Raw genomic sequence first — 22,599 nt, forward strand, 5'->3', positions numbered from 1 at the left:
AAACGGTATGAAGAGAAAAGGAAAACCCGAGACTCGAGACAAAGTGACTGAGAAGAAACCTCCTCCACCTTGTTCTGGGGACAATAAAAGGCCGCTCTACAATGTGCCGTTTTCACACGCAACACAATGCCACAGATGTCTCATGTTGAGGGAAATGTGCAGTTGGCAGAGCTGTTGCCAGATCATTTCATGTAAATTTCTCTACCATGAGTCTGGTAGAGAGAACATTTTACAGAAAACGTTTTATATTTTTGTTCAGTGTTCAATAACATTCTCAGTAACGGTTACAGAATTATTATTTTTCTTCTTACAGCTGTTATGTTGTTTATCTACATTAGTTGAATGCACTGACTATGTCACTCTGGATAAGAGCTCCTGCTGAATGACCAAACTGTAAAGGTAAAAACAAACAAATTCAAAGTATGCTGGATATTATTCTAATTAAATTAACATTAAATTACCAGACCAAATCTGAACCAATTATAGACGTCTTGGCTATGTTTCACAAATTTGAACAGCACAGTTCAGTACGGTACAGGACAGTAGTGTTATTCAGTAGAGTACAGTACGGTACAGTAGAGTTTAATTCAGTTGTGTACATTAGAGTAAAGTAGGGTACAATACAGTACATTATACTGAACTATACTTTACTTTCCTGTACTGTGCTGCTCTCTAATGGACTGTGCTGTACTGTGCTGCTCTCTAATGGACTGTGCTGTACTGTGCTGCTCTCTAATGGGCTGTGCTGTACTGTGCTGTACTGTGCTGCTCTCTACTGGACTGTGCTGTACTGTGCTGTACTGTGCTGCTCTCTACTGGACTGTGCTGTACTGTGCTGCTCTCTACTGGACTGTGCTGTACTGTGCTGCTCTCTACTGGACTGTGCTGTACTGTGCTGCTCTCTAATGGACTGTGCTGTACTGTGCTGTACTGTGCTGTACTGTGCTGCTCTGTGCTGTACTGTGCTGTACTGTGCTGCTCTCTACTGGACTGTGCTGTACTGTGCTGCTCTCTACTGGACTGTGCTGTACTGTGCTGTCCAAACTTGTGAAACATAGACGTCTATGTTTGGGTCAAATCAAAAACGCACCAAAAACACACGGCCGGAAGACATTGGCGTCGGTCCGTGCTTAGTGGAATAATCTATCCAGCCTTGTCTGGCGTATTTTGTTTTGTTGACATTTGGAAAGTTTACTGACAAATTTTCTCGTTACATCAGGCTTGTCATTACATGCATTTTATTCGCATAACAAGGTTAGCTAGAAACCAGGTTACTGACTTGCAGTGGCGACCCATCATTCAGGGCAGAGCCCCACATTTTTAGCAACATTTAATTATATTTTTGGGGCTTGCCTGTTTGCATGTTGTTTTGGCATTAATACGTGTCACATATCCGTTTGCAAACAATGTTTAAAAATATATATAATTGAGTTAATAAAACCTCATACAAACTTGGTCTCTTTGTTTTCTTGAGTAAGGCAGCTCCAAAATGAAGGAGTTTTAGCCTAGCTCAGTGCTTTCTGTGGTGGTGGCGCAAGTGTTCTGTCGCTCAGTGTTCTGTCACTCATTGGGACACTATGTCACCGCCAAGTCTAAGGGTAGAGCTCGAAATTCAAGCCCCTTGGGGGCTGCCATAGAGTTACATTAGAAGTGGCCATCCAAGAAGGCTCAAGGTCATTGACCACAGAGATAATGACGTTGAATCACGTTATATCTACAGTGGGGAGAACAAGTATTTGATACACTGCCGATTTTGCAGGTTTTCCTACTTACAAAGCATGTAGAGGGCTGTAATTTTTATCATAGGTACACTTCAACTGTGAGAGACGGAATCTAAAAAAATCCAGAAAATCACATTGTATGATTTTTAAGTAATTCCTTTGCATTTTATTGCATGACATAAGTATTTGATACATCAGAAAAGCAGAACTTAATATTTGGTACAGAAACCTTTGTTTGCAATTACAGAGATCATACGTTTCCTGTAGTTCTTGACCAGGTTTGCACACACTGCAGCAAGGATTTTGGCCCACTCCTCCATACAGACCTTCTCCAGATCCTTCAGGTTTTGGGGCTGTCGCTGGGCAATACGGACTTTCAGCTCCCTCCAAAGATTTTCCATTGGGTTCAGGTCTGGAGACTGGCTAGGCCACTCCAGGACCCTGAGATGCTTCTTACGGAGACACACCTTAGTTGCCCTGGCTGTGTGTTTCGGGTCGTTGTCATGCTGGAAGACCCAGCCACGACCCATCTTCAATGCTCTTACTAAGGGAAGGAGGTTGTTGGCCAAGATCTCGCGATAAATGGCCCCATCCATCCTCCCCTCAATACGGTGCAGTCGTCCTGTCCCCTTTGCAGAAAAGCATCCCCAAAGAATGATGTTTCCACCTCCATGCTTCACGGTTGGGATGGTGTTCTTGGGGTTGTACTCATCCTTCTTCTTCCTCCAAACACGGCGAGTGGAGTTTAGACCAAAAAGCTCTATTTTTGTCTCATCAGACCACATAACCTTCTCCCATTCCCCCTCTGGATCATCCAGATGGTCATTGGCAAACTTCAGACGGCCCTGGACATGCGCTGGCTTGAGCAGGGGGACCTTGCCTGCGCTGCAGGATTTTAATCCATGACGGCGTAGTGTGTTACTAATGGTTTTCTTTGAGACTGTGGTCCCAGCTCTCTTCAGGTCATTGACCAGGTCCTGCCGTGTAGTTCTGGGCTGATCCCTCACCTTCCACATGATCACTGATGCCCCACGAGGTGAGATCTTGCATGGAGCCCCTGATCGAGGTTGAATGACCGTCATCTTGAACTTTTTCTATTTTCTAATAATTGCGCCAACAGTTGTTGCCTTCTCACCAAGCTGCTTGCCTATTGTACTGTAGCCCATCCCAGCCTTCTGCAGGTCTCCAATTTTATTCCTGATGTCCTTACACAGCTCTCTGGTCTTGGCCATTGTGGAGAGGTTGGAGTCTGTTTGATTGAATGTGTGGACAGGTGTCTTTTATACAGGTAACGAGTTCAAACAGGTGCAGTTAATACAGGTAATGAGTGGAGAACAGGAAGGCTTCTTAAAGAAAAACTAACAGGTCTGTGAGAGCCGGAATTCATACTGGTTGGTAGGTGATCAAATACTTATGTCATGCAATAAATGCAAATTAATTACTTAAAAATCATACAATGTGATTTTCTGGATTTTGTTTTAGATTCCGTCTCTCACAGTTGAAGTGTATCTATGATAAAAAAAATTACAGACCTCTACATGGTTTGTAAGTAGGAAAATCTGCAAAATCGGCAGTGTATCAAATATTGTTCTCCCCACTGTATAGTAGCTTTGATTGTACTGATCATGTCAACATCATACTTTTGAAATCTTAGCTCGCAGTCATCATCATGTATCAAGTCGACAATCTACTGGGAAATCCTTTTTAATCCTTGTCATATGAAGAGAAATAATGAAGAGAAAATATAGATAAAACGTATCGGTTCTCATCGGCTATTGGACATAAACCTTACACAACAAGTTGGAAATTGCAAATTTAACAATGAGTGCTTTGGAAGGAATAAGTGACTAACTGCAAGCATTACAAAGCAATCATTAGCCTGCTATTCAGTGGAGTGGATGTGGGGTCCCAAGTCTAAGATTAAGGGTCTCTTTTCCTAGTTTAAAATTATAAACATTCAACATTGGCCATGCTGTCAATTAAGCATGATTTGTGCCACGCTCAAAACAACTGTTAACTCAGAAATGCAAAATCTAAATTTAGTTAGCTCAAGACAACTGGGAACTCAGGAAAAACGAGCTACAACTGGGAAAATACGTTTTGAACTGTCATCAACTCGGAATTATAAATTGGTAACCCGGGCCTCTTTCAAGCGCTACAACCTGAAGATCTCTGACATCATCATGATTCAACCTTTTTTTCTTTCTTCGAGTTCCCAGTTGTCTTAAAAGCACCATAAACCCAGAGAATGCCAGACTTTGATGACAAAGTTTGATGAAAAAATTTGCCCACGAAGGACCGCTGCGCCACCTTCCTGTTCAAGTGAGCACAGCACAAGGTGAGTCCAAAAAATGTATTGTGTGCGGCTGCATAAATTATGTAATATGCCAGGGAGAGATGTATTTTTTTTCTTCGTTATTTTACCAGGTAAGTTGACTGAGAACACGTTCTCATTTACAGCTACTACCTGGGGAATAGTTACAGGGGAGAGGACGGAGATGAATGAGCCAATTGTAAACTGGGGATTATTAGGTGACCAGATTGGGAATTTAGCCAGGACACCGGGGTTAACACCCCTACTCTTACGACAAGTGCCATAGGATCTTTAATAACCTCAGAAAGTCAGGACACCCGTTTATCGTCCCATCTGAAAGACGGCACCCTACACCGGGCAGTATACTGTAGCTAAGAAAGTAGTACTAAGTGTATGTTGTGTAGTAAGCTGTTAGTAGCCTATGTGCCTCACCCTAATTTGGTCTATCTTCACCTCTTAATTTCACCTACTGTTCTGACTTGGTGGTGCACATGTAGCCTATAACCTGTTTTTGAGAAATGTAATCATTGAATATTGTAAGAGCTTTCATTGTCTGCTTATATGCCCCCTTTATTTATCCTACAGTTCTGACTTGGTGTACAGGGAGAACACTGTAAGAACGGCCCATGTTCTGAATTCTGTTGCTGTACATTTCAAAAGTGCTGAACAAATAGTTATATTGACTACGTCTGTCCTAGCTCACTCAGTAATGTCTTAATTGAAATTACGGATTGTCTCTTATCCACTTGTTGTCCGCTTTTGCCATAGTTTGTACATCTCAATTGCCAGTATAACCCACATTTGTTTAAGCAAGTCAGCCATATCAGCTATGTTTTTTTTAAAGGCAGTAAATGAGGGTGAATGTTTCGCTGCCAGACAAGGCTCCGCTGATAGCCAGGTGTAGCAGTCGTAAGGTTGTGGGACTGCTGTTGGAACTCTGTTGTTGGGACAGCTTTATGTAGGCCCTAACAGTTTGTGGGCACCATTTGTCACCGTTATAGTGCAACTAATGTATTGTTTAGTGTTGTGTTGTATTGTGTAGTGCCCCACCAAGATGTACATGCCAAAATAGCCACTGCTGATTTGAAAGGTAATGATTGGTATTTAAAATTTTAAAAATAAAAACTCCCGCTAGCCCATGTCTCCACTAATCCAATGCTTTTAGATTTGTGGGAAGTAGAATGGTTGCACACTTAAGGAGATATTATAGTAATGCACCCAATCAATCAGGTTTGAATACTTCCTGTGGTCACCAATCTTCACCCAATGAAAACATCCGTACTCTCAACAAGAACTTTGTGGTCCAAGTATACTGAATGGAAATATAAACGCAACATGTAAAGTGTTGATCCCATGTTTCATTAACTGAAATAAAAGATCCCAGGAATGTTCCAGGCATAAAAAGCTTATTTCTCCAAAATGTTGTTCACAACTTTTTTTTACATCCCTGTTAGTGAGCATTTCTCCTTTGCCAAGATAATCCATCCACCTGACAGAAATTACCTAGTGGTCGGTTCCAGATCTCTAAACAGAAGTTCTATAGAAAACAACTAGTGAAGAGGTTTCAAATCTCTAAATAAAGGTTCTATAGAAAACAACTAGTGAAGAGGTTCCAGATCTCTAAATAAAGGTTCAATAGAAAACATGTAGTGAAGTGGTTCCAGATCTCTAAATAAAGGTTCAATAGAAAACATGTAGTGAAGTGGTTCCAGATCTCTAAATAACGGTTCTATAGAAAACAACTAGTGAAGAGGTTCCAGATCTCTAAATAAAGGTTCTATAGAAAACATGTAGTGAAGAGGTTCCAGATCTCTAAATACCGGTTCTATAGAAAACAACTAGTGAAGAGGTTCCAGATCTCTAAATAAAGGTTCTATATAAAACAACTAGTGAAGAGGTTCCAGATCTCTAAATAAAGCTTCTATAGAAAACATGTAGTGAAGAGGCTCCAGATACCTAAATAAATATTAAATGCACTGGTTTGCCGGACACGATGAAGGGGGTTAGTGCTCCTGATGGATTATCTTAATTCATATACTTTCCCATATGTAAAAATAATATATTGACATTTTATGTTTAATTCAATTTCATGTAAATATATTCCAATGTATATTTTTTCCGAATGGGTTTATCAATTGATGTATGCTATAAAGTTGAATTGAGTAATATATGTTAGTGTTTTTTTTTTGTTTTTTTTTTAACCTGTGCACGCCTTTTTTCATGTTAAGAAGTACGAAGGAATCCTTAGACAACTAAGCCTCGTAATGCTAATGAAATAACAGAAAAGGCTCCTCTGAACTTCAAAATTCATTTTTTTCACACTTTATATTTGCCTGAAAACATCCCAAATGCAGCAAAAATGTCTCCTGAAGTGAGATTACACGAAGCATCATCAGTCATATCTGCTCTAGCCATAGAGTTTACCATTGGTGGGGAGAAAGAGAGAGCGGTCCCAGCTAATGGTGGATCACGTACAGAGCTGGTGGAAGGAAGTCAAAATTGGAAAGTGTCGCAGTAGCTTTTGATAAAGAATAACTTCAAGACTAAGCAGCTGCATTATAAGTGGGATGCACTGTTGAGCGCTACATCCTGAGGGATTTGTGCTGATTGTACGGAGATTGTGAAAGCCGGTTAAATGGCGTCCCTTGAGAAGGCAAGAACAAGATGTATGTCAGGAGACGTGCCTTATTATCATAAGGAGACGTATACTTGGAATAAGGAGGAGGAATTCAGGGAAAAAGAGATGCAGGGGAGGTCTAAGAGAGAGGGAGGAAGATGGTGAGCTTGAGTCGCTTAAAAATGGCGGAAAAAGGGAGATGGTTTGTTAAAGAAGAATGGTAGAAAGTGTAAGCAGAGGGAGCTGAAGACAGGATGAGAATTGGAAGTGAATGAGGTTGAAGTATCGGAGGTGGTGGGTGTGGTGAAGTTCTCAGGCGCCCGACCCTTGAACCGAGGGTCAGGATGAAGATGAGTCTATGACAGTAGGAGTGAAGTTTTTGGAGAAAGTGGACCCTTGCCTTTTTGCTGATCCATTTGTGGTTTCAGGGTGGGTGAAAACAGAGCTGGGTGCCTTGAAATCAGTGAGGGTAACCAGAAGTGGTCTTGTGATAATTGTTTATGTTTCTGCTGGTCAGAGGGAGAAGGCGCTCGGAGTTAAACGAATGGGGACAAGAAATGGGAATTGTTTTGCACTCAAGAGAAGGGTGCCATTGAAAGGAGTGATTACTGGGGTAGCAGTAAATGTAAAAGTTTACCAACTGAAGAGGAAGACTTTGGGTGTTTGTGATGCTCGTTGTTTGCTGCGAGGCAGACAGGGTGGCGAGAGTGGTGAAACAGAAGAGTCATTGTCTGTTCTTTTGAGTTTTGATGTTGAGTCTTTGTCCGACAAAGTGATGTTAGAATATATAAGTTAACCTGTGCAAGCTTTTATACCGAATACATTATGTTGTTACAGGTGTCAAGCTTATGGGCACGTGGCAGCAGTGTGTAAGAGGGAGGTTCCTAGGTATGAGAAGTGTGCAGACGGGCATGAGACAAGGGAATGTGTAGCATTGGGGAAAGTAGTGGTATGTGTTAATTGTAGGTGTCCCCATGGGTCTGGGGATCAGAAATGTCCCGTGCGAGATAAATATTTATATTTTATTAATTTGTAGATTTTTTCGTGAGTGTGGTGTTAGATGGTAGGGTATTTGAATATCTTATTTAACAATTTAAAAAATCAAGCAACGTATAAAGGAGTTGTACTCCAGTCTAGTAAGTTGCGGTAATGCAACATATTGGATACCAATCGCCGTTAAACCTCATCGAAGAAGAAGTTTACCATTGATATATCGATACTCGACTGGTCTGGTCTGTGTGTGATGACGGCATAGCAGAAATTGGAACCGAGTAAAGAATGAGGAGCTAGCCCTAACTAGATTAGTCTTCCAACATAGTGGGAATTTCTAAAACTGATCTCAGAACAACGTTATCGAAGGAACATCGAGCGAAAGTCACGAGGTTTACTTCTTGTTCAGGTTGGACAGAGACGCGCTGGCCTGTTAGCTAGCTAGCCTTTCTACTGTACCTGGTAGGTAGCAAAGGTTACAAACGTTAGCACTACTGTGATTTACAACCTGATTTCAATCTTTTTTGGAATAGCAAGAAATGTATTGGTGAATTACATCGATCATGCATTGAATTGCATTCTTACTGTACGTCATATCGAACCTATTTATAAAACCTCTTATAAAGTTGGTTTTGTAGCATACACTGGGAATTTTATGTTTTAGACTGATATGATTATGTTTGTTTCATATCTGCAAAGTAGTTCAAACGCTGTCGGTTCCACTTTAGAGTTAAGCAAATGATTATCAAACCAAAGCCCTAAACAGTAGCTAATCGTTCACAGGGTTGGTGGTGTACAAAAACATCAAACTGGCTCCAAATCACAGCTGGACTGGTATTGTTTGCTGCATCCATTCGGAATGCACCGTTTAAGTTTCAATGACTCAATATTTCTGACAAAAACGGACGAATGTAACTAAGGCTGGGAATATCAAAACAATCAAACTAGCAATGACGATGATCACAAGGCAGTCATAGCGTGGCTAATAGGCTAGCCTGCGTATCTATTTATTTAACATGTTAAAAGCACGGAACCTAACATTAGCTAGCTGCTGGGAGGATGTCATGTCATTGGAGGAGTGGGTGAGTGACCGACTTTTTCCCCCTCATATCGTTTTTCGGTGGCTACAACTAGATGCAGGTGTCATTTGGTTAGCTAGAAATACATTTGGTTATCTTTGCTAGCTAGCTATGCTGAACTTGAACGACTGCTATCCAGTTAGCATATCTCTTGCGGTTCGTAGAAGTCATTCTGGCAATCTACTCCGATTTCAAAGGACACTGGTCTGTGTGCGCATGATGCAGAATAGGTGAATTTACCAACACGCAACACCAGCTGAATATATTACTTTAGAATTTTCACAAATGCCTTATTCTACATCAGGAGTCACCAACCCGTCGATCGTGGTCGACAAGTCGATATTGGAAGCATTCCAAGTCGATCGGGAGGAGTTTTCAAAATCAGAGAGAAAAAAAAATCATAAATGTTTGAATTAATTCATTATTTTTTAAGGAGGCCTTTATCACCTTGTTACTATTAAAAGGGAGCACAATAGGTGAGAACATTTACAACGAGTTTAAACGTTATGTGCATGATAACAGCATTCCCATTCATAAGCTGGTAGCGAGGGCACTACAGACGGGGCACCAGCAATGCGTGGGGTGCATTCGGGCTTCGTTGCAGTGTGCTGTCGTGATCCCGATTTCCCCGAGTTTTTGAACGAACACTGTGTGATCCATCAGCAAGCACTAGCTAGTAAAGTAGTGGACTCGTCTCATGTCATGACACTTGTTGTTATTATTGTTTATTCAATTCGCGCAAATGGACTTTAGCACCGCTTGTTTAAATCTTTATTAGATGAGTTTGACGCCGCATATGGTGACTTGATTCTCCACGCTTGCGTAAAGTGGATGAGTCGCGGGAAAGTACTGCAGCGATTTGTTGACTTGCTGCCCGAGATCAAATCGTTTCTGGAGTCACGAAATGAGGAGTATGAGGAACTGTCTGATGATGCATGGCTGCTAGACTGAGGTTTCCTCACGGACATAACAGCAAAACGGAACCAGCTCAACTATGAGCTTCAGGGAAAAGACAAAGACGTGGCAAACATGATCAGCGCTGTCAGTGCCTTTTAAGGCCAAGGTGGGTGTGTTTCTCAGCTGAGGAATGGAAGGCTGGTGCACTTCCCAAACCTGGAGAAAATGTAGCAACACATCGGAAACAAAGATGCTTTTCCCCAGCAACAATTCTGTCCCCACCTGGAGAAACTGGCATCTGAATTCAACAGGCGTTTTCAGAAGTTCAATGACATAGGAGTGGTTGTTGCATTTATCTAAAACCCTTACCTCCCCATTGAGATTGAGGAGGTGTCTGCCAAATTTCAGCAAGTATTTGCTTTACCAATCGGAGTTGACATGGAGATAATTGAATTGCAAAAGGACATAGGTTTGAAAGCAAGATCAAGAGACCGTGACTCTTGGGTTCTTGTAAACACTGAAAAGTTTCCCCTCCTTTCATCCTGCGCACATGAGGTAAAGGCCTACTTTGGATCAACATATCTCTGTGAGATGGCCTTTTCAGAGATGAAAATGATCAAGTCAAAGAACAGCTCTTGTCTATCTAATAGAAGTCTCACACAGTGTCAGACTTGCTGTGTCAAACTATGAGCCAGACTACAAAGCACTTGCTGATCATGTGCCATCACATTGAATGTGTGTGTGTGTGGGGAGGGGATCTCATCCACAGCCATCAGTGAGTGGCTATTGCCAGTTTGAAATCTGTTGTAGGCTACATTGTTTACAAAAGGATATGAACTGTGTTGTATGCTGTTCAAAAAAGGGCAAATAGAACAGTACTGTACATGATTGGCTTAGGCCTGTAATTGACATATTATTAAAGTTTTATATGAATGGTAGTAGGCCTGTAATTGACTGATTATTTAGGTAATGAATGGTAGTAGGCCTGTAATTGACAGATTATTTAGGTAATGAATGGTAGTAGGCATGTAATTGACAGATTATTGAGGTAATGAATGGTAGTAGGCCTGTAGTTGACAGATTATTGAGGTAATGAATGGTAGTAGGCCTGAGCTTGACAGATTATTTAGGTAATGAATGGTAGTAGGGCTGTGATTGACAGATTATTGAGGTAATGAATGGTAGTAGGCCTGAGCTTGACAGATTATTTAGGTAATGAATGGTAGTAGGGCTGTGATTGACAGATTATTGAGGTAATGAATGGTAGTAGGACCTGTAATTGACTGATTATTGAGGTAATGAATGGTAGTAGGCCTGTAATTGACTGATTATTGAGGTAATGAATGGTAGTAGGCCTGTGATTGACAGATTATTGAGGTAATGAATGGTAGTAGGCCTGTGATTAACAGATTATTGAGGTAATGAATGGTAGTAGGCCTGTGATTGACAGATTATTGAGGTAATGAATGGTAGTAGGCCTGTAATTGACAGATTATTGAGGTAATGAATGGTAGTAGAGCTGTACTTGACAGATTATTTAGGTAATGAATGGTAGTAGGCCTGTGATTGACAGATTATTGAGGTAATGAATGGTAGTAGGCCTGTAATTGACAGATTGAGGTAATGAATGGTAGTAGAGCTGTACTTGACAGATTATTTAGGTAATGAATGGTAGTAGGGCTGTGATTGACAGATTATTGAGGTAATGAATGGTAGTAGGCCTGTGATTGACAGATTATTGAGGTAATGAATGGTAGTAGGCCTGTAATTGACTGATTATTGAGGTAATGAATGGTAGTAGAGCTGTACTTGACAGATTATTTAGGTAATGAATGGTAGTAGGGCTGTGATTTGTGTGATATTATTTTTGAACAATTGAATGATGTGACTGTTGTCCTAATATTTTGAATGCTAGTTGCACTTGAGAATTGTCATTTTGAAGTGTCTTGAAATATATTTTAAAAAGGGAAAGTGAAACAGTACTGAGACTGGTCCAGACTGCTTTAGCCACTAAATACAGAGCTGTGTCAATACCAGCAGCTGTATTTAGGACAACACTGGGATTGAAAGCTGTAGCTACACGTTGCATGTTGTCCATGATGAAAATACGAGTAAATCCAATGGACCTTTCAAATATCTACTCTAGCAGAGAGCAGGAGGTGCCATTTGACAGAGAAGCTCTCCACCCTATAAAGCGCCATCAACAGCTCGATTAACAAGTCTGGTTGTGCTCTAGACTTCCCTTCTCTCAGCGTGACCAGGGCAGCGGCAGTCTGAACACAAAGTAACCCTTTTAGGCCCCACTTCTTCCACCCACCCCAATGCCCAGACTAGTGCCAACAACACAGCAGAGAAGACTGAAACTGCATCAGACATCAGCCTCCCCTGGTGCATCTGAAACCGGGGAACATGTATCCCAAACCCTGCTCTCCCACTGCCTGGGTTCCTCTGTGAAGATCCGCAAGTAGGGACCCCATGCCCACGTCATTGAAATGGCTCCCTTCCACAGATCTCCCTATATGATGTCATCTTAGTTCCGAAGTATTAATCAAACTAAGACAAAACACAATAGATGTAAACCACCATGTCATCTTGACATGCATAACCTTTTCATGTCATTTTATGACTATACCAACATGAATATTTAATTTAAACATGCCTGAATATTCCTAAACCAATTTAACACTCAAAGTAAAAAGAAACAAAATCTTAGGGTGAAATGACAGATGCAATCGTTAATGTGTTCTAATCTTTCATTACAGGTCATCTAACTGGACTATATCTGTCTTGACATTGACTTCATTGCTGTTGTTGCCACGTGAGCAGGACAATATGAGTGGAGAGAGGGAAACGTTGATGGATGAAATGGAACAGAGTTTATACACTTTAACCAAGGACAATTTACGCTGCCTGTGTGAACGCAGTGGAATAGGTGGCATGGATGGCTCCGATGGTCAAGGAAAGAATCCCCATCACTCATTGTGCCGTAAAATCCTGGAGGAACTTTGGGAAAATGTAGATTCAATGGAATCGGAGGAGCAGGGAATGTCTTGGTTACTCCAACTGAAAGAGGACATCAGAAAGATACAGGAGGATGGTAGTGGTGCACCTTTGAGTCCCAGCCAATCCATTGATGATGATGCTGTAGACTGTGATGAAGATGAGAACCAGAAGGACATGGATTGGTTACCTAGCACAAGGCTGGAGGCGGAGCGCATGAGTCCCAGCCAGTCCTTTGATGACAATGCTGCAGACTGCGATGAAGAATGGAATGAGGAGGACAGGGATTTGTTGCCTAGCAAAGGCCTGGAGGTGGAGCCAGCTCCAGAGAGACACACACCAGAGCAGAGGGAGAAGAGAGTGAGTGGGGCCCCCTCTCTGTCCTCTCCTGGTAATGCCTTACTGCTGGGTCTGAAGAGGGTGTCTGTGCTGCTGGTCGACTGCAGGAAAACACCAGGGTTGAGAGGAACTGCTGGAGGAGGAGACGAGGAGGAGGAAGGAGACGTGATTCATCAAAGTAAGTGCAGCAGGATACCTTTTGTTTTGGTTCTAAGTACCATTGTGAAGTGTTGTTGTCTAACATTACAGTACAGTCTGATATCAACGTTTTCTAAGTTGCATCAACACCTTTGTGTGTAACATTGTAGAATCGTTAACAGAGGACATTGACAAATCCAATCAATGTATGTTTCACATGCGCCGAATACAACAGGTATTACTGTGAAATGCTTACTTAAAATGCAAAGGTTTTACATTAAATGCCTTCATTGTAGAATCGTAAAACTTAGAGGACAGCGACGTGTAATGCACTCCCCCTGCCCTCTAACATCACTCCATTAGCTCTCCCTCTAACATCACTCCATTAGCTCTCCCTCTAACATCACTCCATTACCTCTCCCTCTAACATCAATCCATTACCTCTCTAACATCACTCCATTACCTCTCTAACATCACTCCATTACCTCTCCCTCTAACATCACTCCATTAGCTCTCCCTCTAACATCACTCCATTAGCTCTCCCTCTAACATCACTCCATTACCTCTCTAACATCACTCCATTACCTCTCTAACATCACTCCATTACCTCTCCCTCTAACATCAATCCATTACCTCTCCCTCTAACATCACTCCATTACCTCTCCCTCTAACATCAATCCATTACCTCTCCCTCTAACATCACTCCATTACCTCTCCCTCTAACATCACTCCATTACCTCTCCCTCTAACATCACTCCATTAGCTCTCTCTCTGCCTCTGCCCCATCTCTGCCCCTTCTCTGTCTATCCTCTCTCACATCACTCCATTACCTCTCTATTATCACTCCATTACCTCTCCCTCTAACATCACTCCATTACCTTTCTCTCTGCCTCTGCCCCTTCTCTGCCCCTTCTCTGTCTATCCTCTCACATCACTCCATTACCTCTCTTTAACATCACTCCATTACCTAGTTTAGTTGTTGTTATCTAACATTACAGTGCAGTCCAGGGGCCTCTGAAATCAACGTTTTCTAAGTTGCATCAACACCTTTTTCCATTGTAGAATCGTTAAACATAGAAGAGAGCAACATGTTGCCAAGGGTTTTGATACAATTAACGTATAACCATGTATCTGACAGTTGTGGCTGAAGACCGAGCTCATTAGAATAATACCCAGCATGCTATGAACGTGTTTTGTTTTTACATTCAGCAAGAGCTCTTATCCAGAGCGAATTTAGTCAGTGCATTCAACTAATGAAGATAAACAACATATCATAGTTGTAATAATGAAAAATATATTTCTGTAACCGTTCTTGAGAATGTTATTGAATACTGAACAAAAATATAAAATGCAACAGCCCCAGCCAATCAGAGTTAGTTTTTCCCCATAAAAAGGCTTTATTACAGACAGAAATACTCAGTTTAATAAGCTGTCTGGGTGGCTAGTCTCAGACGATCCTACAGGTCTTGCATTGTTACACATGATCTGTGGTTGTGAGGCCGGTTGGACGTACTGCCAAATTCTGTAAAACGACTGTAAAACGCCTAGAAGGCCAGCATCCCGGAGTTGCCTCATCACTGGTTAGGTTGAGACTGGTGTTTTGCGGGTACTATTTAATGAAGCTGCCAGTTGAGGACTTGTGGGGCATCTGTTTCTCAAACTAGACACTAATGTACTTGTCCTCTTGCTCAGTTGTGCAGTAGGGCCTCCCACTCCTCTTTCTATTCTGGTTAGAGACAGTTTGCGCTGTTCTGTGAAGGGGGTAGTACACAGCGTTGTACGAGATCTTCAGTTTCTTGGCAATTTCTCGCATGGAATAGCCTTCGTTTCTCAGAACAAGAATAGACTGATGAGTTTCAGAAGAAAGTTCTTTGTTTCTGGCTATTTTGAGCCTGTAATTGAACCCACAAATACTGATGCTCCAGATACTCAACTAGTCTAAAGAAGCACAGTTTTATTGCTTCTTTAATCAGAACAACAGTTTTCAGCTGTGCTAACATAATTACAAAAGGGTTTTCTAATGATGAATTGGTCTTTTGAAATGATAAACTTGGATTAGCTAACACAACGTGCCATTGGAACACAGTAGTGATGGTTGCTGTTAATGGGTCTCTGTACGCCTATGTAGATATTCCATTAAAAATCATCCATTTCCAGCTACAATAGTCATTTACAATATTAACAATGTCTACACTGTATTTCTGATCAATTTGATGTTATTTTAATGGACAAAAAAACTTTTGAACGGTGGTGTATAAGTCAAGCAAACGTTCAACAACAGCCCTTTCACTAAGAATCCTGTTGTCTCCTATCGTCTACTTTTACCTGACACCCACTTGGAACAGGAAGATCTCAGAGTCCAGATGTGTTTATCATGTGAAGACAAAGCATGAAAAGTGCTTGACCTTGTATATTATGAGATCTATCCTTCATTCCAGTTTCACGAGTCGTTTCATATTTTTTTTATAACAATAATTATGTTTTGGAAGCACATTTCCCACACTCAATGCACTTATATTAAAACAGATTATTATACTTAAAAAATATATACAGTACCAGTCAAAAGTTTTAGAACACCTACTCATTCAAGGGTTTTCTTTATTTTTACTGTTTTCTACATTGTAGAATAATAGTGAAGACATCAAAACTATGAAATAACACACATGGAATCATGTAGGAACCTAAAATGTGTTAAACACACATTGATGACAGCTTTCCACACTTGACATTCTCTCAACCAGCATCATGAGGTAGTCACCTGGAATGAAATTCAATTAACAGGTGTGTCTTGTTAATTTGTGGAATTCTATTCCTTAACGCATTTTTGCCAATCAGTTGCGTTGTGACAACGTAGGTGGTGGTATACAGAAGATAGGCCTGTTTGGTAAAAGACCAAGTCCATATTATGACGACAACAGCTCAAATAAGCAAAGAGAAACGGCAGTCCATCATTACTTTAAAGGTCAGTCGATATGGAAAATTGAAAGAACTTTCAAAGTTTATTCTAGTGCCGTTGCAAAAACCATCAAGCGCTATGTGGAAAATGGCTCTCATGAGGACCGCCACAGGAAAGGAAGACCCAGAGTTACCTTTGCTGCAGAGGATAAGTTCATTAGAGTTAAATGCACTTCAGATAGCAGCCCAAATAAATGCTTCACAGAGTTGAAGTAACAGACACATCTCAACATCAACTGTTCAGAGGAGACCGCGTGCATCAGGCCTTCATGGTCGAATTGCTGCAAAGAAACCACTACTAAAGGACACCAATAAGAAAAAGAGACTTGCTTTGGCCAATAAACACGATCAATGGACATTAGACCGGTGGAAATCTGTCTTTTGGTCTGATGAGTCCAAATTTGAGATTTTTGGTTCCAACCGCCGTGTCTTTGTGCGACGCAGAGTAGGTGAACGGATGATCTCCGCATGTGTGGTTGCCATCGTGAAGCATGGAGGAGGAGGTGTCATGGTGTGGGGGTGCTTTGCTGGTGACACTGTTGGTGATTTTTATTGAGAATTCAAGGCACACTTAACCATTATGGCTACCACAGCATTCTTTAGCGAGACGCCATCCCATCTGGTTTGCGCTTAGTGGGACCATCATTTGTTTTTCAACAGGACAATGATCCAAAACACACCTCCAGGCTGTGTAAGGACTATTTGACCAAGGAGAGTGATGCAGTGCTGCATCAGATAACCTGGCCTCCACAATCCCCTGACCTCATCCCCTTGGAGATGGTTTGGGATGAGTTTGACCGCAGAGTGAAGGAAAAGCAGCCAACAAGTACACAGCGTATGTGGGAACTCCTTCAAGACTGTTGGAAAAGCATTCCCCATGAAGCTGGTTGAGTGTGCAAAGCTGTCATTAAGGCAGAGTGTGGCTACTTTGAAGAATTTAAAATTACACTTTTTTGGATATAACATGATTCCGTATGTGTTCATAAATGTGATGTTTTCACAATTATTCTACAATATAGTAAAAAATTAAGAAAAACCTTTTAGTACATGTGTCCAAACTTTTGACTGGTACCATGTGTATTTGTTTTGCTATTTAAACTTTTTTTTACGGTAACCGCGGTCCTTTAGCTGGCCAATAACCGTTATTCAAAATTCCATGAACTATTTGATTCATGGAACTATTTCCATGAACTATTTGAACAATACTTCTCAAGGACTGGTTTTGCATGTCAAAGATTTTTTTTTAAATCCTAAATTACAATGCAGTCTAGGGAATTTGACTATCTGATGAATGGTTTTGATGATACCGCAAAATGATGTAACTTCTCTAGGACAAACTGTATTCAATGTTTTGATTGTTTTTCCTTGTTCACACAGGAAAAAGACGTGGCTATTGTGGATCCTCTGGGAAGCCTCAACAACAACATCATCATGATGCTGATGACCCAGACTGGAGTCTCTCTGAATCAAAACACGTCAACAAACAACCGCAGAGACGTACAGGGAAGAAATCTCACTACTGCTGCACTCAGTGTGGGAAGAGTTTAGCTGGTTCAGCGCAACTTAAAATGCACCAGAGAATCCATACAGGAGAGAAACCTTACAGCTGCTCACAGTGTGGAAAAAGTTTCAGTCTAAAAGGTAATCTTAAAATGCACCAGAAAACACATACAGGGGAAAAAATTCACCATTGCTCTGACTGCGGGAAAAGTTTTGCACAAAACTCCACTTTAAAAGCACACAAGCAAACACACAAGCCTGCCGCAGAAAGGCTTTACCAATGCTCCTTCTGCGAGAAGACGTTTTGTATTTTGGCAACCTTTAATTTCCATATGAAAATGCACACCAAAGAGAAACCGTTCTGACTGCGGAATGCGGTTCATTCATTTCAGTTTACTGAAAGCACATGAACATAAACACAAGCCCTCCGCCGAAAGGCCCTTCCGCTGCTCTGAATGCGGGGCGTGTTTTACTACAAAAGGTAATTTTAAATTTCACCAGCTGACGCACAACCGGGGAAAGAGACCTTACCGCTGCTCTGAGTGTGGGAACTGTTTCTCTCATCCGGTGTATCTGAAGAATCACCAGAAAAGGCACAGTAAAGAGAAGTCTGTTGTCTGCGACCTGTGTGGAAAGACCTTCAACCATCCTGATGACTTCAGAATTCACATGAAGATACACCGAGGAGTGAAACTGCACAACTGCTCCGACTGCGGCAGCAGCTTCATATTCCGCCGCCGTTTAATAACACACCAACGTGTGCATACTGGAGAGATGCCTTATGTCTGCAATCACTGTGGGAGGAGGTTTTCGCTGTCTCGTACTCTGGTGAATCACCAGCGAACGCACACGGGGGAAAAACCTTACCACTGTTCTTTCTGCGGGAAGAGCTTCAGTCGGTCACAAAACCTAGCTGCACACAAGAGAACTCATACTGGAGAGAAGCCTCATGCTTGTGATCAATGTGGGAAGAAGTTTTCCCGAACCGACGCGCTGGCTGTACACAAACGCACCCACACCGGAGAGAAGCCTTACAGCTGTGATATATGCAGGGAGAGGTTCACCTATTTAGTAGCCATGTTGAAACATAAGAAAGGACATGGTCATCTTGCAGGTGATGTACTCTGTGCTGAACAGCCTTAGAATGATCGAAGCTCTATGAATAGACTTTATTGTCCATTGTTTAACTTTTAGACTAAAGGGATTTGTCTTTTTGCTTACAATCTACCCATCTAGAGAGGGAGAGAGAGAGAGACACAAGCACACACGGTGGCAGGTAGCCTAGCGGTTAGAGCTTAGGGCCTGTAACCGAAAAGTCACTTGTTCTAATCCTCGAGCCGACAAGGCAAAAAATCTGTTGCTGTGCCATTGAGCAAGGCACCTAACCCTAATTGCTCCTGGGTCGCCGCTGATCATGGCTGACCCTGGCCGCGACTCCACTCTCCGATGGCGTCTCAGGGGAAGTTGTGATATGCAAAAAACAAGTGACCAATTCACACGTGTATATAAGACACACTTGTACATGTGAAATAAGGACAATATAAACACCAAATTATTATTATTATTATTGTTGCAGACACACACACATGGGTTGGGAGCAGAGCTTTGTATGAGAGTGGTTACTTAGGGTTACGTTTGCTCAGCCCCGTCCCACAGCTGCCAGTGGACTGAAACACAAAGCCAGGATTGTGGCTTTAAACTGCCTGAAATTACAGGGTTCTGTACATACATTCAGTATCTGACAGGGAGACCTAACCTCTGCTCTTCTAGTACTGGGGTGGAGTTTCCCATAGCTACAGATCTATATAGGATCAGCTTCTTCTCCACAAATCCAAGCCTTAAAGCCCCTGTCAGTCTTTGTAATTTTACACTATGAGGTCGAAATAACACTCTGAAATTGTGAAAATTATGATAATGCCCATTTTGTGTGAGTGCATTTTATTTATTTATCAAAATGCGTTTTTGGGCAGAAATGCCTTCTGGAACATGTGAACTTTCATGTGCCTTAATAGCAAACTTGTATTCCATCCATAAATATGAATAAAATTGTTAAATTACTAGCCTAGTTGGTTTAACCACGGAAAAAGTCAGGAACCTTCCCGCTAGCCATGATTGTCTGAGATAATGGATGGGCTGGACATGCTGGGAGATGAGTGTGGATTGGTCTGCCATGTAGCATGCTTCTGTCTATAACGTGAGATGTTCAGTATGTGTTGATAGTCCTTTCTACCGTGCCGTTTTTGAAAGATATAACGTTAGCCATCGAGGACTACAAAAGTTTTGCTACTTTTCTCAACAACATTAATGCCCTGAATTTAGCAGGCGCTATCGACAAATCAGTTGGAAAAAGTGATGGGCTACTTTCTGCACACGCCACGGTCAGTGTGAACCAGTGACTTGACACAACGCTGGCCAAACAAGATGTAGTTACAAATAAAAGGGAGTTAATGGTTCCAGTCTGCCGTGAAGCGTTCATCTATATATACGGGTAAGAGTCTAGCTCCATTTTCAGATACAAGTTTCTAATTTTGTCAGAAAGTCGCTTTATTGCCAGTTAAAGGTTAGTTAGCTAGCGAACGATAGCTTGCTGGCTCTCTAGCTAACGTTCCGTGTATGATCTGTGTCGTAACATTATTCGAATCAGAAAACCATTTGCATTGCTAGGTATAGCCTAATGTTAGCTAGCTAACATTGAACCTAGTTTGTGAGCTTTAGCTACCTGCCGATTCATACCACAGCTAGATACATGTCTGAACAAAAGACTCCACTTCAACCGGATTATTTAACGACACGTCAAATTAGCCAGGTGTGTCTGGGGGAGATTATGGCCATCTATTGTATTTCATGAACATGTGTACATGTCTAGACAATAGGGACCCATCCACTTAGCTAGATGTGGCTGGGGGAGTGGTTTAGCATTTCTTTCACATGACCCATCAATTTAGATAAATGTGTCGGGTAAGCGTCATCTAACAATTACAAAATATGTAAAAAAAAATATATATATATATATATATATCTGGACACTTCCTGTTTTTGATATTGCTACTATGCAAGTAACCATTTCACTGTACCGTTTACACCTTCTGTATGCTGTGCATGTGACAAATAAACTTTAATTTGATATAGCGTGTGTTTAGGACATGGCCCACTCATCCTTTATAAAGAGCACACAGTGCCACCTACAGAACAGAAACAGATTAACTGACAAAAGCATTTCCAACGAACTCCCCTCGGTTGAGTTATATACAGTTATTTAAAAAATATGCATATATATTAAAACATCTTGCATATCTTAATTTATTTCCACAATTAACAAATAATATGCATAATAAAGTTGGCAGTTCATACGAAGGATTGTTACCTATAATCTTTAGTGTAAGGGAACCAATGTTATTTTGTCTTAACTACGTCTGTTGATTTGTAATTGTGTGTTATGCTAATCTGATGGTAGTGCAAGTGATGTGCAATGTGATGGTTGATGCTGCCTCTCTCATTGCTACAGTAATATTGGTTTACACCTCAAATGTTGCATTGATATCGACTGTTTGCAGATATGACCTGTATTTACTGTTTGTCTGATGTTCTCATTCATTAACAAAGAACTTCAGTTCGTTTCAGAATGGGTGGCGAGGAATAAGTTAGTCCTAAATATTTCAAAAACTAAAAGCAATGTATTTTGGACAAATCATTCACTATACCCTAAACCTCAACTAAGTCTTGTAATAAATAAATGTGGAAATTGAGCAAGTTGAGATGACTAAACTGCTTGCAGTAACCCTGGATTGTAAACTGTCATGGTCAAAACATATTGAGTCAACAGTAGCTAAGATGGGGAGAAGTCTGTCTATAATAAAGTGCTTCTCTACCTTCTTAACAACACTATCAACAAGGCAGGTCCTACAAGCTCTTGTTTTGTCGCACCTAGACTACTGTTCAGCCACAAAGAGGGACTTAGGAAAATTGCAATTGGCTCAGAACAGGACAGTACGGCTGGCCCTTGGATGTACCCAGAGAGCAAACATTAATAATATGCATGTCAATCTCTCCTGGCTCAAAGTGGAGGAGAGATTGACTTCATCACTTCTTGTATTTGTTAGAGGTATTGACATGTTGAAAGCGCCTAGCTGTCTGTTTAAACGACTAGCACACAGCGCAGACACCCATACATACCCCACAAGACATGCCACCAGAGGTCCCTTCATAGTCCCCAAGCCCAGAACAGACTATGGGAGGCGCACCGTACTATATAGAGCCATGACTACATGGAACTCTGTTCCACATCAGATAACTGATGCAAGCAGTAGAATCAGATTTAAAAACAGATGAAAATACACCGTATGGGGCTCCCGAGTGGCTCAGCGGTCTAAGGCACTGCATCTCAGTGCTAGAGGCATCACTACAGACCCTGGTTCGATTCCAGGCTGTATCACAACTGGCCGTGATTGGGAGTCCTATAGGGCGGCGCACAATTGGCCCAGCGTCGTCCGGGTTTGGGTTTGGCCGGGGTAGGCCGTCATTGTAAATAAGAATTTGTTCTTAACTGACTTGCCTAGTTAAATACAGGTTAGGTAAGGAACAGCAGGGACTTTGAAGCAACACATTAAAGGCACACACACATGATAACAGATTTTGTGTCGGAGATATGTGGTAGTGGAGTAGGGGTCAGAGGGCAAATACTTAGTGTGTTGTGAAATCTGTTATGAATGTTTTGTAATGTTTTTAAAATTGTATAGCTGCCTTAATTTTGACAGACCCCAGGAAGAGTAGCTGCTGTCTTGGCAGGAACTAATGGGGATCCATAATAAATACAAGTACAAAATAAACGGCTGGGGGTAAGGCTCAAAATTGACATGCATATTTAGCAAGTATCAGATTTTTACACACTAGAGTCATTATTTCCAATGGCAATCTACCAGCATTACCTTGAAAAAAGAAGCAGCTTAAATGCAGAGGCTGGCTGAATTCAATAAATGTAAGACTAAGCAAGAACAAACTTGCAGTCCTTGCATAGCTCAGTCTGAGAATTTGAGAGTGGTTACATTTCTC

General features: G+C 41.4%; 2 protein-coding genes across 2 annotated transcripts; both read left to right on the forward strand.

The window, feature by feature from the left end:
- Positions 1-7,877: 7,877 nt before the first annotated feature.
- LOC129839075 (zinc finger protein 629-like) lies at positions 7,878-21,303 on the forward strand. The gene is made up of 3 exons (XM_055906346.1): positions 7,878-8,104; positions 12,381-13,135; positions 17,428-21,303. Exons 2-3 carry the CDS (start codon positions 12,451-12,453, stop codon positions 17,913-17,915), a joined length of 1,173 nt encoding a protein of 390 aa, XP_055762321.1. The 5' UTR covers positions 7,878-8,104; positions 12,381-12,450; the 3' UTR covers positions 17,916-21,303.
- On the forward strand, positions 17,911-21,303 carry LOC129839091 (gastrula zinc finger protein XlCGF7.1-like). The gene has a single exon (XM_055906367.1). It carries the CDS (start codon positions 17,923-17,925, stop codon positions 18,691-18,693), a length of 771 nt encoding a protein of 256 aa, XP_055762342.1. The 5' UTR covers positions 17,911-17,922; the 3' UTR covers positions 18,694-21,303.
- Positions 21,304-22,599: the final 1,296 nt, after the last annotated feature.

The sequence above is a fragment of the Salvelinus fontinalis genome, chromosome 40 (assembly GCF_029448725.1).
Source record: "Salvelinus fontinalis isolate EN_2023a chromosome 40, ASM2944872v1, whole genome shotgun sequence".
NCBI classification, from domain to species: Eukaryota; Metazoa; Chordata; class Actinopteri; order Salmoniformes; family Salmonidae; genus Salvelinus; species Salvelinus fontinalis.

What these genes read in the sequence shown, in the direction of transcription:
- LOC129839075 (XM_055906346.1), top strand. Translation starts at nt 12,451, where the DNA reads ATGAGTGGAGAGAGGGAAACGTTGATGGATGAAATGGAACAGAGTTTA. An exon ending in AGGAGACGTGATTCATCAAA is followed by an intron (nt 13,136 to 17,427) that starts GTAAGTGCAGCA and finishes TTGTTCACACAG; the next exon opens with GAAAAAGACGTGGCTATTGT.
- LOC129839091 (XM_055906367.1), top strand. Translation starts at nt 17,923, where the DNA reads ATGCGGTTCATTCATTTCAGTTTACTGAAAGCACATGAACATAAACAC.